Source organism: Seriola aureovittata, chromosome 24 (genome assembly GCF_021018895.1).
Source record: "Seriola aureovittata isolate HTS-2021-v1 ecotype China chromosome 24, ASM2101889v1, whole genome shotgun sequence".
Taxonomy (NCBI): domain Eukaryota; kingdom Metazoa; phylum Chordata; class Actinopteri; order Carangiformes; family Carangidae; genus Seriola; species Seriola aureovittata.
Window position 1 is genome coordinate 4,915,236 of NC_079387.1, and position 20,613 is coordinate 4,935,848.

General features: G+C 38.8%; 1 protein-coding gene across 1 annotated transcript; it reads right to left on the reverse strand.

Annotated features, from left to right (window-relative positions):
• Positions 1 to 798: 798 nt before the first annotated feature.
• On the reverse strand, positions 799 to 13,096 carry pln (phospholamban). Its single transcript, XM_056370482.1, has 2 exons — positions 13,004 to 13,096; positions 799 to 7,888 (listed from the first exon to the last, which is right to left on the reverse strand). The coding sequence occupies exon 2, from the start codon at positions 7,601 to 7,603 to the stop codon at positions 7,442 to 7,444; it is 162 nt and encodes a 53-aa protein (XP_056226457.1). The 5' UTR covers positions 7,604 to 7,888; positions 13,004 to 13,096; the 3' UTR covers positions 799 to 7,441.
• Positions 13,097 to 20,613: the final 7,517 nt, after the last annotated feature.

Consider the following 20,613-nt stretch of genomic DNA (forward strand, 5'->3'; position numbering starts at 1 on the left):
ACTGGTGTAAAACCTTAGGGCCTCCGTGCATAGTGAGCATTGTGCACAGTCATCATGAAAGTGAACAATGGCAGTGAGGGGATTTAAAAATATTAGTTTACTGTAATTTGTCTCTTCATTCTGTCATTTTATACCATCTGCGATTCATTTATAGGCGCTACAGCAACATTTAGTGGTATGACAGAAATGAGATCTTGAACATTTGAAGGACTAACCCATGAATTTACATTTTTAAAAACAGTATAAATGTAGAATAGCGGTGGTGTTGAGTTTGACTTGCAGCTCGTTAGGAGACACATTTGAATTTGAGTGCCGTTTCTGTGCAGAATAAATCTACTAAGAGGCAGCGCAAGCAATGAGGTATTAAAGGATACTTCTGATAATGACTCTTTTGAGAAGGTATACATGCCACTGACATTTCAGGTGTGCTCCCCTTCGCTTTTACCTCCAAATAAAAGGAAATGACGGCCTAAAACTACCAAAATAAGACCCAAGTTGTAATACAACTGTATGTAGCAACCGTCAGTAAGTCTACTGTGTCAGTAGCATGAAACTTTGAGAAACATTCTCAGACAATAATTTCCCCCATGATGTCTGATCAGTGTTGTAGTGAGAGTTAAGTGTGTAAGAGCGGCAGACTTTAGATTGATGTTTTTAGGTCCTTATAAGATGAGTTTTTCTTCTTTGTTCATCAATATGTGTCTTACAAGCTATAATCTGGCTGAAAGTGCTTTCAGAGACAAACTCATTTTTGCCTTTAGTCTTTCATGTTGTGGGCTTGTCCGCAGTATAAGTATGTATTTCTCATTCAGACATGTATTTGAGGAAAAAGGACAAAGCTAGCTGCTGATTCTGGTCGTTTTTTTTTTTGGCCTCTACAGTACGACAAATTACGCTATACCACAGTAACGACACCAGCAATAAAGACTAACTTTAGCTTGCTGTCCCAGTGCTTTGACTGTGTACATACAGTAAATGTTTGAAAGTCATTTTCAAATCACTGAACTAGCTGAGGGGCGCTTGATTTACCACTCCAGACGCTTCAACGGTCTCTGGAGGGGAAACATCTAGATCAACTGAATCAAGCACCCCTCATATTTTTATTATTCTAGTATTTATAATCTAACAAGCTACTGTTTTTCTACGGTCTGTTTGTGATGCCAGTGGATCAGGGACATACAGAGGAAGAGTTCTGTCAGCGACATGCAGACGTTAATCGACTCCTAGGGAACTTTTTTAACGCCAAGGAGGGTTTAGTCAAACACTTAATTTCATCACAAGCTAGGAGTTCATGGCGGTGACTGAACTCTTTGCTGTGTGTCTCTGCCTGTGGGGCAGACCTTAGAGCATGTGAAAACAGAAACACTATCATAATGCTGCTGTCACTCACTTGAATCCTCATATCTCCAGTTTTTGGTGTACTGTCTGTTTTTTAACTTGACTCTAAAGTTTACATAGTTTTCGTGTAGAGTAGTTTTCATGACCTGAAGGTCCGCGAAGTCCATTCAGTAACCTGTACAGTTTCCAAACTGCATGGTCATCATCAACCTGAAAGACGCTCTGTTGGATGTGGACAGAGAGACATGAGGCCTGAGGGGTTACTTCCTGTCACACTGACACCACCGGGGTCCGTTCAACAACAAACACGTTCAGTTACATTACAGCATCAGTCGATGCTCGTCTTCCATAACAGGATCAACTGAGGTTCAGGAAGTGTTTGTACTTTACTTGTTTGCATTTATGGATCAGACAGTATCATAGACACTTATATATGATGCAATCCCATACAATCCCACCACAGAGACCACTCTGTTGCTGGCCTGTATTGGATCGCATTGGACTGCAGTGTGTTCCTTTTCAGCCCCTGTAAATAATGTTCATAGAAGAACATTTAAAGTGATATGATTATTATTTTGGAACCAAAATCCAAGATAATAACATTTTTGTTTTTAAATGATTGGTGCCACGATGTGATACGAATGTGTCTTTGCCCTCTGTGCTCAGAGTCATTGAATCACATGTTTACAGTCTGCACATGCACACTTAACTTCATACAAGCTTTAGATCATAGACCTTTAGTCCGTACAAGGTAAGTAGAGTAAAAGAAAACTGCAAAACATCTGTGTATCCCTGAAAAAGAAGTCATACTTAAGGCTATTGTAGTCTTATGACACGTGAGGACGACTAGAATGGAGGATTAAGGATGCATATATTTAAATAGTTTAACATTTGGGGAAATATAAAATGTATAATTGTTTAATGGTTTTCTCTGCATCATTGTTTTAAATGTGCTTTACCTTTGTGTCATAATACGACACGACCCTTGAGTGTGATCTCGTGTCAGTGTTACACACGTGTTTTGCATTAGGGTTGATTACTGGAGTGTCTCTATGCTGTATACACCTCAGTGTTCGTTCCTTCTGTTTGAGTCTGTGGCTGAAAGCTTGCGTGTAATCAGACTGTGCCGATCCTAGTGTGTGAAATCTTCTCTATTCACTCAGCATGTTTCCTAGAACAAACCGAACTAAGTGAAGAAGGAAACACTTCCTGAAGCCAGGTTAAGACACAGCCTCTCGCAGACATGCCTGTATTTGTGTCATATGGGAGATATGGTACAAATCTCAACTAAATCAACACTTTTCATCTCCTGTTTTGTACAAGTATACAGACAACGTTTAACGTGGCATCTTAATGTCCAGCTATCCTTTATGACATGAATGCAGCATCATGACATTGAGATGATAGTTAAGCTGAATGTCATCCAAACCTATACAGTATATTAAATGGTGTATTTGTAAATATTGATCTGTAATGTGACAAACCCCGGCAAAGTCAATGGACCAATAAAAACAGACGACGGTATCCTCTCTGGAATCGGCCCAACAATGAACCACAGTTGGTTCATTCTTCCATGCACACTGTGAAAATTATATTTATTCAAACGACTATGTTAAAGATTGACATTTTAGCTTAGACATCTGCATCAGACAGTGCAGAAGTCTTTTGCTTTCTTCTATTTTTTTTAAATTAATATTATGTTTTCTCACAATCACATCCGATTTTACTGCCGCTACTTTAATTTCACATACTTGTCTTGTAAAAACAAGTTTCACCGTACTTGACATGAGGCAAAATAAAAGAATCCAGTACAAGGGTGACACTGTTTCCCCAGTTGAAATTAAGAAGCACATTCTGGGCGACTACCCTTTCTAATGGTTATAGTTAAAGGACCATTCCAGTGTTTTTGCATATGTAAATCCATGAAACGATAAACTTGCTGTTGTGTTTCACACTTTTAATATTTTTTTCTAGCCACTGGTTTCTACTCATTTCACTATATATTACAAATCAGCTTGAAACTTGGCTTCAAATAGGTAATCTATATTCTTTATCTTTATCAATAATCAAAAATAATAATAATAATATCAATAATGTGGCTCTGTTGTCGAAATCATATTTATTTTAAATTTGACAACAATAAAAGCAGACATGATTTTCACTGTGATGTGTTGCCACAGTAAGTATCACTAAAAGGTCTGCTCTGGAGCTTTCAGTCATATAACATGAGCTTCATCAGCAAAGGGAGTTTTCCCAGTTGTCAAAGAATTTCTATATGTTCAAATTTCCATTTTTTTCCCTGAGCCCTTTTAGGGCAACATTTCAGAAAACAGTCTCTAATTAATAGACATGTAAAAACACTGGTATGATCCTTTACGTTGAGATTTGCTTACATGTTTGATATTTGCAAAAATGGAAGAAAATGTATTTATTTGTTTATTTTTGCATTTTTATATAATTGTTCCCATTCACATATTTGTTTTTCTTTCTATACTGATTTGTTGGTATATTTATGTATGTATTGTTTGATTTAATCCATGTGTTTATCTAACTTGCATCTTACCTGCCTGTTGTTTTAAAGGAGAATTAGAATCACATGACCTTTTTGCATCATTACCCCATTGTTGTAACCTTTCAAAATGACAGAGATGTTTTTTTTTAGCAACACTGAAATCAGCTGGCCATCAGTGAACCACAGGAACTGCAACTTGTTAAAACATTAATTGTCTGATTAGTTGATTTTTTATGTGACGATATACAGACCAGGGCTCAGTTCATTTCACTTTCAACTCAGTTCTTCCATAATTGCAGAAAAAGATTGTTGTATCTGTAAATTTGAAGACCCAAACTGAAATAGTAAATGCATTGCAATTTGTGTTATGAGCTGAGTTGAAAGTGATTGGATGTCACCCTTGTGACATATTATTTAATGTCTGTCTTGCCATTTTTGAAGTAAAAATATATAACAATTATAACAATAACAATATTTATTTATATTTGTATCATTTCTGTTGTATGTTATGGAACAGTAAAATTATGATTGTGAGATAAAGCCTACTGTTGCACTCCTTTATTTTGCGTGTGTGTGTGTGTGTGTGTGAGAGAGAGAGAGAGAGAGAGAATAAAATATAATATAATAAATATATTCACAAGATAATTTACTACAGAATTAAGATGTTTTAAAGTCAGAACTGACCTTCCTAACATCTCCTCAACTTATCTTTATTGGAAAACTCAAGTACAGGAAGAAAAATAACTACTCCAGCGTCTCGCTCTATCAGGATTGTCCTTGGCTAGTTGCTAGGCAGAAAAAATATCAGGGAGCTCTGTGATTGGCTGTTCCTTTAACGAAGCTACTGGATTTTACCAAGGGGAATTCGTGACGATTTTCGCTAGCCAAAAGTTTCCCGAGGAAACTAAAGGTGGGGATATAGTTGTTAACTTGTTTTTAACAGCACTGAACTGAAATTAAAAATGTTAAATGGTGAAGAATGAAAACTATTTGGGCTTCGTCTGAAGTTTAGCGCATTCGTGGACTTCCAATCATTCTCACATCAAGGCTAACACGTGAGTCAGTTTTAAATTATTAGCTAGCCTAATGTGATGTTGGCTAATTATTTTTGTTTGGTGTTAGCTAGCTACTTGTCTGACCTGATATTTGCAGGAAATGGAAACAAAAAAACTCCAAAAGATGGAAGTAATGTAACAATAATAATTTCTGCTTCCCCCAAAAATAAATAAATGAAAATAGTTGGGAGCTATGTTTCTGGCCACCCGATGAATGTGAGTCAAAATAAATGGCTCTTTAGCTGCCAAATGCTCCTCTATGTCCACCAGCCAATTTCTAACTTTGTCTCATGTTTGGTGCTGGGCAGGTGTTGCACAGTTGGATTTGGAGCTTTTTTTTTTTGTCAAAAACAGCTGCCTGCTGTGTCTGAAAATTACAGTTATGATGGTGAGAGTGCATCAAAACACCAGGGTTGTGGTTTGTAAAACAGCTGGTTGACATATAAATGTGTGTTTTATTATTTTGGACCATTGGCTATCTGCACAGTTACTTCACCTTCAAATACCCATAGACAGACCAAATCCTTTGAGGCTGTACCCAGTGACAAGACCTGTACTTCAACATCTAAATCTAAATTTTACAAAAATGTAAAATTGTGATATGCAATAAATAACAATTAATGCATCATGTGCATCATGAAAAAGCACAATTTTTGTCATGCAATTTATTTGGTAGCTTCTTCCAAACATACATAAAAGAACAAAATTACATTTTTTTTTTTCAATGATTTGTCAATAAATGTAAATTTGAATTATATTTTTTACATTTTCATTCATGGTAAATATAGTGAAGATGCATTATATGTAAATGTGGCTGGTAAGTTGTTATATTATTATATTAGATTCTTCTCGACATAATGCACTTCAGATCTGACTTTATAGTTTATTTTCTACACCTTTGATGCTATAATCAGGGTGCTTGTGCTATAATCAACCAAAATTGTCAGCATCAGTAATAGCTTTAATAACTAAACAGATACAGAACTTAAAGGGCATAAACACAAAATGCCATTAAGTGATATCACACCATGCAAAGTGAAGTTTTCTTCACTGATAAACTGCATGTTCTGTATGCCAGGCTTACTATGTCAGAGAGTGTGTGACAGTCTTCAGCTATTCCAAACTAGTGTACACTGATCTCTGAATCGAAAGCAAAATAGTCCATACTTCTGCACTCAGCCTATACTCCAAGGCCGACAATACTTCACAACGATTTCTAAGTGTTGTATGTTGAGTAAGAACGATTCTCATTATTTGAGTGTAATATCAAACATGCTACAGAATTGTGGGTTAGCACAACTGTCATCAACTTACTGGAAGATTGGGTCAAATGTGACTTTTCCAATTCCCTCTGCAGTTAAACGTATTTAATAGTCATTTGTGTAGCCTTTTCAACATCACTGCCATGTTTTATATGTTAGTTTGGCAGGGCAGATGGCTCCGAATACTACGGTACCCATGGGTCTCTGCTGCTGTTGCTATGGAGAAGAAGCCAGAAGAGTGGTGAATCGGAGCGGTACTGAATTAAAACCTTTTCAGTCCAACACTGCACTAAAGGTACTGAATATATCCAAAATGTGAATTCATTAGTGCTGCTGGTTGCATCATCAGTTTTCTTAACAGTGTAATCATAACCTCAGCTGTGTGATTGGATGTTTTTTTTACCAAAATGTACCTTAGTCATAATCCACTTGTCGTCTTATGTTTTTAAGTATGCAATACATGCTGTAGAAGTGCTCCAAGTGTGATCTACTTAATTGACTGAGCCTTTTGGAATCAGCCGTTGTCTTTGCTGCTTTCCCGCCCTGGTTTCTTCTTGCCAAATTTGGATTTTTATGTTCTGATACCCACTAAAATGGCCGCAGTCACATTTCAAGATCTAGAGAAACCTAGTGTCACTATCTACTGTCTGTCTGTGGGTTCTGGCAGTGGCAGACAAAGGAGGAAGTAAAAATGCTGGTGGAAAAATCATTTCCAGCATGTTTATCTTTCTCCTCTTGGTGGGGGTGGTGGCTGGAGGAAGGAACAGGATTCATGGGAAATAGAAATTAAACAAAAGTGATATATTGATATTTCAGTATTACACACATTGCACGTGTTATTACTTATGCAGGAGACATTGTAGCTCCGGATGTCTTGAATGGAGGGAATCACTGTCCTTTGTAAATCGACTTATCAGCACATTGTAATGTAAGCATGGTATTAATCTGAATGAGCAGCAGGCAGATATACATGCATACAGTATATCAGTGAAGTTTAAACTGTTGTAGTCGGGTCACTTTTGATCATTCCCTTGAGAAAGACAGGCAGGGAAGCTGATCCTTGATCAGCTCCCACAGAAACATCTTCTTTGAGCTCAGCCACAGCCATGAACTGAGAGAGTTTGGCCATGATCCTTCTTCATGGCTGTTGTCAAACAGAGTTAGGCTGATATATGGGGATGAAATCTGATCTGTGTTTATCAGTAAAACCCATATTTCAGCCAAACCCTTTTCCACAGTACAGCCTCGCCAAACTCTCTCTAGCTCTGCTGCTCTCAGCTGCTCAGCAGGACGATGATGTAAATGAGAAGCAGACAGATGAGGATGAGGGTGAAGTTGACAAACAGCTCCTGCAGGTTCCTTTTGGCTTGTGGATTCACCTCGATCTGAGACGCTCGGCGGATGGCCGACTTGGTCATGTGCTGAACACGCTCCATGGAGACAGCGGAGTGGTTAGATTTTGATTGGTTGGATTAAGAGAGGAGAGAAGTGAGTCAGACTGCTGGGCCTGCTTAGACTGAGAGGAGCTGGACTGGGCTGGTCAGGCTGGTTTTAAGGAGGTGAAGTCAGGGAGTCAAACTGCTGCTGGTTGTCTGGAGGTCAGCTCAGGTCAGGTGTCTTAGGCACCCTGGCCTGAAGAGGACTGGTTCCTGGTTACAGAACAAAAACTCTTCTCTCCTCTCCTCTTCTCTTCTCTTCTCTTCTCTTCTCTTCTCTTCTCTCTTCACAAAAGGAGAGGGAAAAGAAAAACAGTGACAGTAAGACAAGGTTGTGAAAGACATAGTTCACTGTTTGGTCCAGTCTCACTTTGTACATCAGCACCCTCCTGTGGGTGATGTCTCATGTGTGACCTTTCTGTATGGCACTACATGGTGTGATGATGATTACAGAGCTGCTCAGAGGCGTCAGCTGAGGCCTGATGATGTGTGAAGCCAGACTCTAGTCTAGTGGCAGCAACACAGATGTCATAACAACGACAATGTTTCCACACAGAGAAAAGGATTACTTGAAAAACATAAAGTGAGAAATGACTTGAGAAATGATTTGTGAGTTTTGTTGAAAAGTTCATCTATACATGAGAAAAGGGTTTAAAGCGTTGAAGTTTTCCTATAAACTCATAACTAATATCCTGTTAAATATTTTTCTCACGCATTTGTTCTTGTATATTCAATTTCCGACTGGCAATTACACCGCCTACAGACTATTTGTCTGGAGGGCCTCACTCTCACTAGAGCACCACGCACAGTATTCTGACATAATGAGAAATCTGAAGCTTCACAGGCTTGTCGTGCCTTGCAGCAGACAGTCAATTAAAGTGAGCCTATGTGCTGAACAGCGGCCGCTGTGGCCACATGTGGTAATTTTGAGATTAATTACAAGTACAGTCATTAAGTTAGTGGACAGACTCAGTAATGTAAATACAGCAGTATTTACAGGAGTTTGTTACAACTACTGTGGACATACCAGATAAAGTCGAGCTGCAGCATTTGTGCAATAAGGAATGAGTTGTTTCTTCTTCCATAGTTTCACTGCAGTCATTTTTCCTCTCATTATTGCCTCATGCACTCTAATATCTACGTTAAATTATGGTTGTAATCTCACAACATGAAGTGAAAACAGGTGTGAGTTGAGGAAGAAGCTAGAAAAAAAAAGTCTGTGAGGAGAAATAATAAATGAGCTTCACAGTGCAGCTGCAGGCTCTCTCCTCTCTGCTAAATCCCTTTTGTCATCTGATCTGGGACTTTCCTGAGATCAAAGTCATTGTGACAAGGTGACCGCGCTTTTGCATTAGTAGCTCCCTCAAAAAGTGAACATCTTAGGACTTAAACATCAGCTCTGTCTAGTTCTTCTTTATTTTTAACAAGATTAAAAGTCCTGCTAGCGTCCCCTCTTGGGTGAGTTGCTCATGACAGTCAGTGATACAAAAGGAGACAACAGCATCGAAATTCCTAGAGCGGTGTTGTAAGTCATGTCTGCTGTTGGGGTGCTAATCCATGCATTAGATTTCCTGTTTTAAAGAAAATGTCTATTTCATACTGTTGTTTACACTTTCACCGAACCCAGGATGCTATTTAAAACTGAACTTTCTAAAAGTTTGCATCTCCCACTTTTCTTTGTTATATCTTGTTTCTTTGCTGCAGTGCAGGATCAGTACAGATAACAGGAGACATTTTAGCCATTTGACGCCTTCTGCAGACTTTTCAACACATCTATTTTTATCATTTGACTTTTGTTTCACCCTTGATTTGCCTCTGAGTCACCTGTTATCACTTGACATATTAACACCTTTGTACTCAGATACAGACCGACACACTCACTTAAACATACCCCATTGGAAAGCTCCATTACCTTAACCTCTGAGCTGACTAAAATAGTGAAATAGTGTCTCATCTTAAATCACCTGTGTTTACAGGCTTAGCTGGTAAAGCAGAAAAGTTGACAAAGTTGGTTGGAGACTGGGAGGTGGTGAGATGATATGTACAAGTAGCTTGACTGTATTACGCCAGTTGAAGCTTCCCCACTCAAATGGCAAAAATAATGATTTCCCCAGTGTCATATAAGAGGAGGCTTTGATTTCTGAGCCTTCCCCTGACAACAGCTCATGCAGGATCCAAAATAATAAATATCCATAATCCCTTGCATTTTGTGAGGTCCCTGTGCAGCTCTCGGCTCCTGAATCATTCAACACAACAGGTCAAAAGCCCTCCACTTAATCTTATCTTTCCCTCTTCCTTCCTTTACTTCTCACATTTAGGAAGGTAAATGAGGGTTTTCAATCATGCAAGTAATTTGACCTTTGACACTTCGGGTTAAATTGGGACCTCCCTCTACAGTCGCGTGACTGACAGCATGTGAGTTACTGGTGCTCCACATTATCCTTTACTCGTCTGTACACATCAGCCACGCCATTATGTGCTGAGTGCTGACTGTCAGTCATTTCATGCTAGAAGACAAGCTGTCATTCTCTGTGACAAGTGTGCAAGTAATCCTCATTTCCACAGTAGAAAAATGAGTGAAAAAATTAAATGTTGACAGTAAATGAACCCAGACTTTCTTCTGCTGAATGACATTTTGGAGCCGGTGAGTCTGTGGCACACATAGCACACATATCTCCTTCCAAATTTAACCCCTGCCCCGACAAAAAGGATCAACTTTTCTTATTTTTCAACAAGCTGTTTCCTTGTCATCACTTGCTACTTTCCTCTTCTGTCTGTCTGTACCTCTCACCTCTCAAAGGCCCACACAGACACAGCTGTTGCTTTGTCAGACGCACGCAGTGATGGGTTGATCTATGTCATGTAATTTACATAAAAGCAAGCAACTGGACAGGAGTCGGGCAGGCTCAGTGCTCACTGTGCCACCTCACTGGTAGCCTTGAATTTCAGTTACACAGTAATTCGTGCTCGCAAAGACCACACCCTAGCTGAATGCAAATCATAAGGCAGTATCACAGCATAGATCCCAGGACCCCCAAAGAGCTGCTGATTAAATCGGAAGGATTATTAACAAGGTTGAAGAAAAAGCACATCTCTGCTGCACATTTTCCCCTGACTTTTCTCAAGGCTTTACTTTTATTTCTTGTGAATTACAGGAGTTTTAGCCCTGGAGACTTCTGAACGTGCCATTGTGTTGCTTCAGATGTTCACAAGCCAGTAACTAAATTGCCTTAAGGGCAGTTTGGAGAATTATTGACCCATTAAGGAGATATTAAGGATGTTTAATCAACAACTATCTCAGCCTGTGACTGCCAGCCCATGATTTCTGCTTGACCATCCCTTTTGCAGCCCTCTTGTTTACCCCTTTTTGTTGTTGTTGTTTTCCCTCACTTCTGGATCAATTTTTGTTTTTGTCGATATCACAGTTCTCCACTGTAGTTTCTCTGAAATTGATGATGAGGTTTTTTTTGGTACAAAGGGAATTTATTTGTTTTAATCACAATATTCTTTTTCATTTGAAAAGAGCAGACATCTAATTATAAATGTATTAACACTATAGATGGTGCATTAGTAGAGTAGATGGTACAGCACATTCCCTTGTTATTTAAATAATACTTTTTTGTTTATTTCACTATTTTCTTATGTTCAGAATTTGCTCTAAACTCACTGTTACTGTTCCTGTTTCACTGTGTGAGGCACTAAGCCTGTGTGTAAATCAACTTTTACTCTTAGATGCTAATTACTTCTACTTCTATACACAATCAGCTGTTGTCAGCTGTTGTTGCCCCGAGCTAAATCTCTCCAGTGTGACAAATGGAGGGAGTGTGACATGTTGATGTTCAGTTTGATATAAAAGTTACATAATGTTTCATCTTAGAGGCAGAGACTGACATTTTTCCAACAAAACAACTGTGTTACATTTGGTGAACTGAGTGTATGTGTGTGTGTGTGTGTGTGTGTGTGTGTGTGTGTGTGTGTGTGTGTGTGTGTGTGTGTGTGTGTGTGTGTGTGTACTCTGAAGACTTTTAGATGCCTGTCATTCCATGGGTGTGAGTTTTATCAGCGTGTGTCAGCACCAGTAGCTGTCGTCTTGAGTAGCAAATGAGGCTACACACAGATGTACACGTACACACACACACACAAACACACAAACAAACACACACACATACATGTATATACTCACATAGACATTTTTTATCCACTTGTGGCTCTGCTTGTTTCCAATGTGGTCTATTAAAAACTGAGGTGGTCTTTCCAGACAGACACTATGAGCAGTTTATTAGTTTCCTCTAATCCCTCTGTTGTTATCATTTGATTAAAATCATTACATTTTTTAACGAAGTAGCTGCAGTAGCTTTTCCAGCTTGTGGAACACCCTCTTAGAAAATGATTGACAGTAAAAAGGGAGAGCATGACAGCTACCGAGTTCTAAAATATAGGTTAGACAGATACACGGGTTTGCTGATGCTGACCTATTATTCTAATTGGGCCATGATTTGTGTCACCCACACATTGATAACAGCTGTTGGGTGCCAGTACATTGCACCCAAATTAAAAGTTGTCTTTTAAATTGGTTAGACTTCATACCAAAGTATTGGAAACTCTACAGATGATCATTGCTTTCATCGAAAAAAGATATTGTGTGTAACTTGCTGCAGAAAATGTATGACATATAAATATCAGTCATACCAGACTGATAACCCTAACTATAACCACTGGTTTCTCAAGTTTATCTTCCCTTACAGCCAGTTTGATCAATTTTATCATTACTTCTATGATGCATGCCATCAGTTATATCAGAGATGGAAGACACTGATTGGACCAGACTGATTTCTGACTGAAATCCATGTTTAGATTGAGTCGATTTGGCTCCTCAGCGCTCTAAAATAAAATCATGTGCCTTGGATGGGAATGTAAGAAGTGCAGATGAGTGTTTATCCCTCTGGGAGTTTCAGTTCTGTTTCCATTCCCTCCTGCCCCCCTCTTCAGAGCTGTGTTTACCCTATGTGAACAATTACTTTTTTATATGAAGCAGTGATTCACAGAGTTCTACGCTGTATCTTTACATAAAACATAGCCTCCTCTGACCATCACAGTTTGAGAAATGATGCCTCATTGTAACTGAACCTTCTGCAGATTCAGTTACTCTGCAGAGAACATTTAACCATGAGTTACTACGAACAAGTAAAGTAACTGACTGACTAACGTGAACCTTTGGAAGTCTCCATCAGAGAGCAGTTTCACAATCTTTAATGCATTTTAATGGCCACTGTAGTTTTACGATTCATTCTAAGCATTATTATCACAAATACATCATCTGTTGTCGTCATTATCTCCATATCTACTGTCTACATCTAAAAATGAAAGTAGATGGAAAGAACGCAGGATGCTGCCTCTTACCTCTCAGATGAGAACAGAGCTGGTTGGAGTTTGAGAGAGAAATGTCAGATATGCAACTCTCTCCAAGGCTGTAAACACAATGAGAGAGAGAGGGAGAGAGAGAGGGAGGGAGAAAGAGAGAGGCAGGACATCCTAGAAAAAGATTTTAGTGGGGATACCAAGGTCGTACCGTAGTGAATTATACATGCAGCAGCCAGTATCTACCAGGGCAGTTCAGTATAGTTCAGGAATTTGGGTTTGAATGCTCAAAGCTGAAAGTGATAAAAATAATGTTAAACTTTAGTCCCAGGACTGATACAAGGTCTGAATGCACTTAGAATAATATGTAAATATAATATTTACTATTAGACATTATGTGTCTGCATTAAATAACGTTAATGAATTTACTTAATAACACAAATCCTAAAAAAAGCCAGTATGGCAACATATTATAGTTGTTTATGAAATAGCTCTGTCTTCACCAGCCTTTAACAAACACCACTGAGTTTGTTCAAATAAATTTATCATAGAATACGGATAAACCACAGGAACACCTTTCATTTTTTTAAAGACCAATGAAAGAAACTCTAAAAAAGATATTGAGTTACTGATGCTAAGCTAAGCAGGAGGATCTTTATTTAAAAAAAAAAGAAAAGAAACAGCTTTCAAATTAAGAGCAAAAAGTCTTGAGCATCAAATCCATCAAAACTGCTCAACCACTTCTTCAGTGCTGTGGGTGAGCACCATGAGCATACATGACGAATAAGCTGGGAAGGGCCAATGCATCATCAGAGCGAGGCACTTTGGCCAACAGTCAAACATCATGGCTGGAGTACGCTATTGTCTTCATTGTCCTGGCAGGCCAATAGACACCTGGCACAAGTGTGGTGCCTATGAACAGCTGATGGCACCTCTAAATATATAGTTTGGCCATGATCACACCAATGAAGAGCCTGGAAATTGATCCTTTGGGATCCGGATATTGTTGAAGCAGCAATGACAAAATAATTTCCGAGATAGTCTAGTTATCTAAATTTGTTTTTCATGTAACAACACGCAGAAGTCTCTTTTATTTTTGCTGTTTGATTCTGCCTTGTTAGTGAGTTTGTCTGCTTATCACATCTACTCATTTTTAATATATTTCAAAATGCTTACCAGATATTACCAACTGATCATTATGAATATATGTTAAAACATACTTTGGGGATAAACAACTAATCCAGGGTCTTTGGAAAAGTATGTGTGTGTGTGTTTGGATGTGTGTGAAGTCCTGGACAGCCTCTTTCACTTGGGAGAAATCAAAGGAGACAAGGGGTTCAAAAAAAGTCAGGAAAAAGTAAAAATAACCCCCCTACTGTGGCCCAGAAAGCATTGCATCTGCCTTATAAGGAGAATCTGCATGTAAACAGGCTGTCAGTCACGTACTGGGCAATCTGCTTTGTTGTTATTGCTACTCACTGCTCTACTGTGGATACACACTTCAGGCAGTCTGAGTACATGGACAAGCAGATATTTCTACCACCCTCTTTTATGACAACTGTAATTTTTCAAGGATGAGATGATCGTCCCTTTGGGAAGCTGAGTTGCTCAAGTAGGAGATAAAATGTATTAAAGGAAATAGACAATTCAACTGTTCCATGAACATAGAAAGTGTGAGAAAACAGTAACATTTTAAAAGAGTAAAATTGAGTCATTAGCAGAATAAAGTAAGATGTCAAATTTAATGAGACAAGAAAAAAATATGAATCTGTGCGCAATACAAAAATGAAAGATCCATTAGAAATCTTCAAAACTGAATAAAATAGACAAATGGATTTCAATGTCATTATCACCTATTTCTGAATCAATACCTTTAACTATCTCCTGGAAAATGGAGCACAAGGTCATGTTTTCTATTTATAGGAATAGCAGCAAGATGAAGGTTGTCTTTTTACAGTCTTAGTATGAGTTTGAGCTAAAAGTTGCTCTAAAAGGCTCATTTAAGTCTTTCTATTGGCACACAGACCTAGCTTTGGCATTTATAAGACAAAATTCCCCAGAGGGTTAAAGGTGGTCTTTTCAAAACTAAGCATTGATATAATGCCATAAGACATGCAGTACAATATCAAGAAATGTTACGGTTAAAAAAAGACTGTTTGAAAGGTCATCTGTCTCCAAAGGGATGGAGGTTTTTGGAAAGACATCTCACAGGGTTCCTTTGTTTGCTCTTTAGCCATGTTAGTGGTGAGGCTCTATGGCTGGCACTGTTGGTCAGTTGGTCCACCACACAAGTTCAGACTGAAATATCTCAGCAGCTATTTAATGGGAGGAATGAGACATTCATGGTCACCAGAGGATGAAGCTTAGACTTTGGTGGTAGCCTGACATTTCTTCACACATCATCATGACGTTGATTTTTCTCATTCATGATCCCAAGTCCCAAAAAATCATAATGGATATGTAAATTGTAAGACTAATTCCCAGTGCAATAAAATATATGATATTTCATATTTATTATAATGATATAATATTTTACTGTAGGAGACAGAGTTGTTATTTTGGGGGCAAAATATATGTATACATGTACTGAAAAAGATGTTTTCGTATTGATTAAAAGTGCAATTAGACCATACATAGTTAAACACACATTCCATATTGGAAATCTGAAAATTAAAAGCAATCAATAATTGCCTAATTACCGTTTTGTAAGAGGTACAGTTTAAAGGCATGGTCACACCAGCACTTAGAAGAAAGAAATTTGAACATTGGTGAACTTTGACACGCAAAATCAAGCTATTGACCAATAGCAAGCCATCTGACTTTTGAGGAAAAATAAAGGAAGCTATTGTAGCTTATCAACTGTGATGCACCTTTCAGTTTAATTTAACCTCCTCTGCCAAAGTGACTGCTCCACCGAGGGGGAACTGTTTGGCCCAGGACTGACAGGATAAATCTGGAAAGTGAAAGTCATTATCACCACTGTGATTCCCTCAAGCAAGGTCTTCAAACCTGTTAGGAGCTGTCCAGTGGCCATCAGATCAGACTGTAGCTGAACAGGGCAGCATCCAGGTGTGAAAGTGTGAAAGTGTGAACAGGCCAATCCTGAAACTGAGAGAGTGGAACTTCCCCTGTAATGTTAAAAAAAAGAATTGTGTTGGCTGTATGATTATCCCTGTCTATTATTTAAAATCTCTCAAGTGGTAATAGATATGTCTGATGGCCTATAATTGTCTCAGTGATCCATTTTTATCATCATCACCTTCTTATTCATCCCCATGAACCCTGCTTTTATTTCCACCCGAAGAATAATTATAAAAAATGTTCCACCAAGAAACTAGTTTCCTTTTTTTTTTCACACAGGAACAGTTGAGCTCTGCAGCCTTACATGGTGAAATGCCAGACTGCTCTGACCTAAGACTAGAAAGAGAGGAAGATACAGAGGGAGAGAAACAACTTGACTGATACAGAAAACCACAGCAGGCCAGAGAAAACAGACGACGCTTCTGCTGCCAGTCAGAACAGCGAGGGATGTGTTCTCTACTGACCAGAGATGTAAGTAAAGAGCACGTACTTGAAAAGCAAAACCTGTTCAGACTCCAGAGGATTCCTCTCCTTGAGCTTTTTCCTGCTCTGCCACACTTTGGCCAAAATGTCAACTTTACACACAATAAATGTCATAATCTTAAAATTCTTGAGCACATTCGTGATCGCACGGGACATTTCAGTTTTAATGTCAACGTGACTTGTCAGCGCCACCCTCAGGACAAACTTGATATTTTCAACCTTTATTTGTCGGAAATAGATGCTTCCAAAGGGACACTAGTTGGGTTTTTACAATGCTATTTACAATGCATTCGCATGCACAAGATTGCGACACTCTCCCTTTCTTCAGAGCACTGGTCTGCACATCCTCAGGAAGCTAAGCTAAGCTAATTTCCACCTGGCTATAGTTTCTTAGCTACTTCAAAATAGACAGCCAGCTAGATAGAGGACAGTTTATACTAGAGTGGGTTGCTGTGTTGGCAAATGTGTTAACAGTCCACACAATCATAAATTTCGGGTTGCACGTTGATGTCCACAAGCTGAATCTCCTAGCTATGCAGACACAGGAAGAATAATTTGAGCTTTAGTCTTTCGGCACATGAAAAGTGAAAACTTGACATTATGAATGTATAATAACTCTGCAATAGATTGTAAACAAACCAGAAATGTTTAGTTGTACATGTCAGTCTTTATTTAGCAGAAGGAAGTGTTAAGGAAGTATTCACTGACAAAGGCCCTGTCCTAAGCCACCTCCTTCTCTTCATTTCATCCTGCACAGAGCTGTAATATTGTATATTAATTTATTGCATTGCAGCTGGGATTACTGGCATTCATAATGCTTTTAAAACCCTGTTTGTCATTTTTGATGTAACATTGTAGATAGATAGATAGATAGATAGATAGATAGATAGATAGATAGATAGATAGATAGATAGATAGATAGATAGAAGAGACATAGAGAGGGAGAGAGAGAGGGCGTTTTAGGGGTGAAGAGGGATGTGGGGTGGGTTTACCCCATCAGCTGTGTTTACTCTGGAAGACTTTCTGCTTCTGTTGGCAGCTTCACACACATTCTATCTCTCTCTCTCTCTCTCTCTCTTTCTCTTTCTCCCTCTCTGTTCTCCAGATATAGCCAGCTATGTGGAGAAGCCTTCAACTAGCTTTTTTCCCAGAGGCCTCTGTCTAAGAGCAGGCTTTATCTGATATGAGCTTTTGAAGCCCAGTACCAACCCGACATGACAATTCTCCTCTGAATCCAACTGTAATGACATTAAAGTGTTTGTGAATTGAATTTTGTAAAAATTAAATTTTGAAAAAAACGAATTTAGAAACTCGGGTTCCTTCTGGCAGCGCTGAACAGGTTTATTGAACATTTAGGGACAAAATGCTTTACAGGTGGTGCATATATATATATATATACACATGTGTGTATATGTATGTTACAGTATATAATTTTTAATCGGGATAACCCAGATGACCTACAATCTTAAAATGACATACTTAGCTCAGGTTTTAGCTCTGTTAAAACACATCATTAATCCATCACTGAGCAGGGTTGCGCAAAACATCCCCTAATGTTGCTCACACAGCGATGACTGCATCAGTATGCACACTAATGCACTGAACCTAATGTGATTACAAGAACTCTGCAAACGAAACACAAACCACACACACCTTAATCTGATGATCTAATTTAATGAGTACTTTGGATTGATAATGTCTGCAATTGAGACACATGAGGAATTTAATTATTAAGTCATCTGGAGGTGTAAGGTGGCGTACACATCATAGGCTACTTCCAGATATGATTATATTCTGATTGTTTACATTTCAACAGAGTCCAGGAAGTTAGACCGCAGCAGCAGAAACAATGATATGATGGTTTCTGACATGAGGGAAGTGACTGACAGTGTTTACAGCCTGTAGGGGAGCATGTCAGTCTGACTGATCAACAGCTGACACAGAGAGGGGGTGGTGGCTCCTCAAAGGTCTTTGGTTGGTGTAGAGGTTCTTTTGTGGAATCATTATAACTTAAGCAGCCATCTTTTTTGTCACTATAAACATGTGGCGTCTCAGAAGATAGCAAGACTAAGTAATTTTAAAAAGAGGAAATAACACATTCTTCTTATAGATGAGATGCTCAGGCTTCTTTGTTGTCATCAGTAATTTATAGGAACTATGTTAGCGAACTAAAGATAAATATTGCTGTATAATCGAGTTTACTGAGCCAGGTTTGCTATTTTTCTTGTTGTGTTACCTCCTGTAATTGTCAGTAGCTTGCATTCACTAAACATTTGCATTATTGGCATCTTCAGTTGGCAGGAATGTGTGTCTTTTATCGTATATCTTTGTCGTTTACATCCAGGGTCTTTTTATGTAGTGAGGAGGACGGTGAGGGTGTGGAGGTGGTGAATGGACGTGTAGCGTGTTGCCAGTTACCATAGTCTCGCTCCATCCTTAACTACCTGTGGTTCCCTATGGCAAACTATGGATTCTTCTGAATTAAATACTTTTTTAGAGAGCGATGATTGTACTTGAGTCCAAGTTTAATCCCATAACTCGATGCATCCAACTAGCTGAAGTGCCTCCGAGAAAGACAGACAATGAATTGCTCCCAGCTGTTGGGATGCAGCTCTGCTCAGAAGTTGATAAAGAGTTTCAGCCTCAGGGATCAAAAGTCCCACAGGAAACCAAAGGAAGGCTCCCCAGATACAGAGCACTGTCCCAGCTGCCAGTGCTTCCAACGTAAAATAACACAAATCTAATGCTCCCGGTCACATCCTCTGTCATTCTGATCTAAAATCAAAAATGCTGCACACCCAGACTGAGGCATCCACCTGTCACATCTCCAAAAATAATCCTCAAAGCCAGCGCACCTCATCTCTCTGGCTAAAATAAATTGAAGGCACCCAACCTGCTAAATATGAAAAACCACAAATCCAACAGGCACAATAGTTGGCATCGTCCAGTCATTTCAAATCCAACACGCCTGATGTTGAACCTGACATGACTCAAATGGCCTCTCACCCAGTCTAGTGATGTACCACAAAATCCAAAAGTAAGCACAGCAGGCTACTGTTGTAACACTAATCCACTGCTCCCCATTGTGGCATGTGAATCATACTTCTTCAATAAAACCACATAAAACAAACACAGGCAGGCCTCACAACCACACAAATCCACAGCACCTGATCTGCGTCGGCCTACGTCTCCAAAATAATCACTCAAATCCAGCGCCTCCAAAGGACGGCATTCCCTCGAGATACCCAGCAACAATCACTCAAATTCGGAATGCCCTGGGACACTCAGCCTCTAAAAATAACACAAATCGCGCGCTGGATTTTTGGACTCACTTGTCATTTCTCTGAAAATAGAAACCCAAATCAACCGAGGCCTATCTACTGTGAGATCAGAGCTGCAATTGGCGCATGTATCAATTTTGGTTTTGTACAAAATGCTTTCACTATGATTCTTCTAGATGGAGTCTATGGGAGCTAGAGACAAATTCATTTGTTTTCACTTTCAAGGACAATGATACAGTGAGTAGAAAAAATATGTTGATAAGTCCAGTAGTGATGAATAAATCTAAACATGTAAACGAAACTAAAAGCAGCAGAGAGACATTCCTGACTTCCTCTCTTGACCCTCATCAATCCCTCATTAACATCCAGCCCCTGACAACCCTGCACAGGATGGGCGGGTACAGATAAGGGAATATGGATGATTATTAATGATAAACAAAATGAATGATCTGATTTGCATAGTCAGATTTGAACATTTTGATAGTAGTGTAGTAGTGAAGTTGAAACCAGTTAGTATTTTATTTAACATTAATAACTCCAACTCAAGGCTTTTTGTCTTGCTCTACCTAAGAATTCCTTAGGAAATATTTTCTGTGATATAAACAAGACAGATATTTTAATTTTACAGAGCTAAGGGACCCCATTTACTTCAATTCTTCAGTACTGGTAATTAATGTAATATCTTAAAATATTCAGGTAACACTTTTATTAACCCAAGGATTCTATAAAGAGTAAATCTGAGCATTACTAAACAATGTCCCAGTGAGCAGTAACCCCGTTCTGGCTGTGAAGTCCGGAGAGGATTAC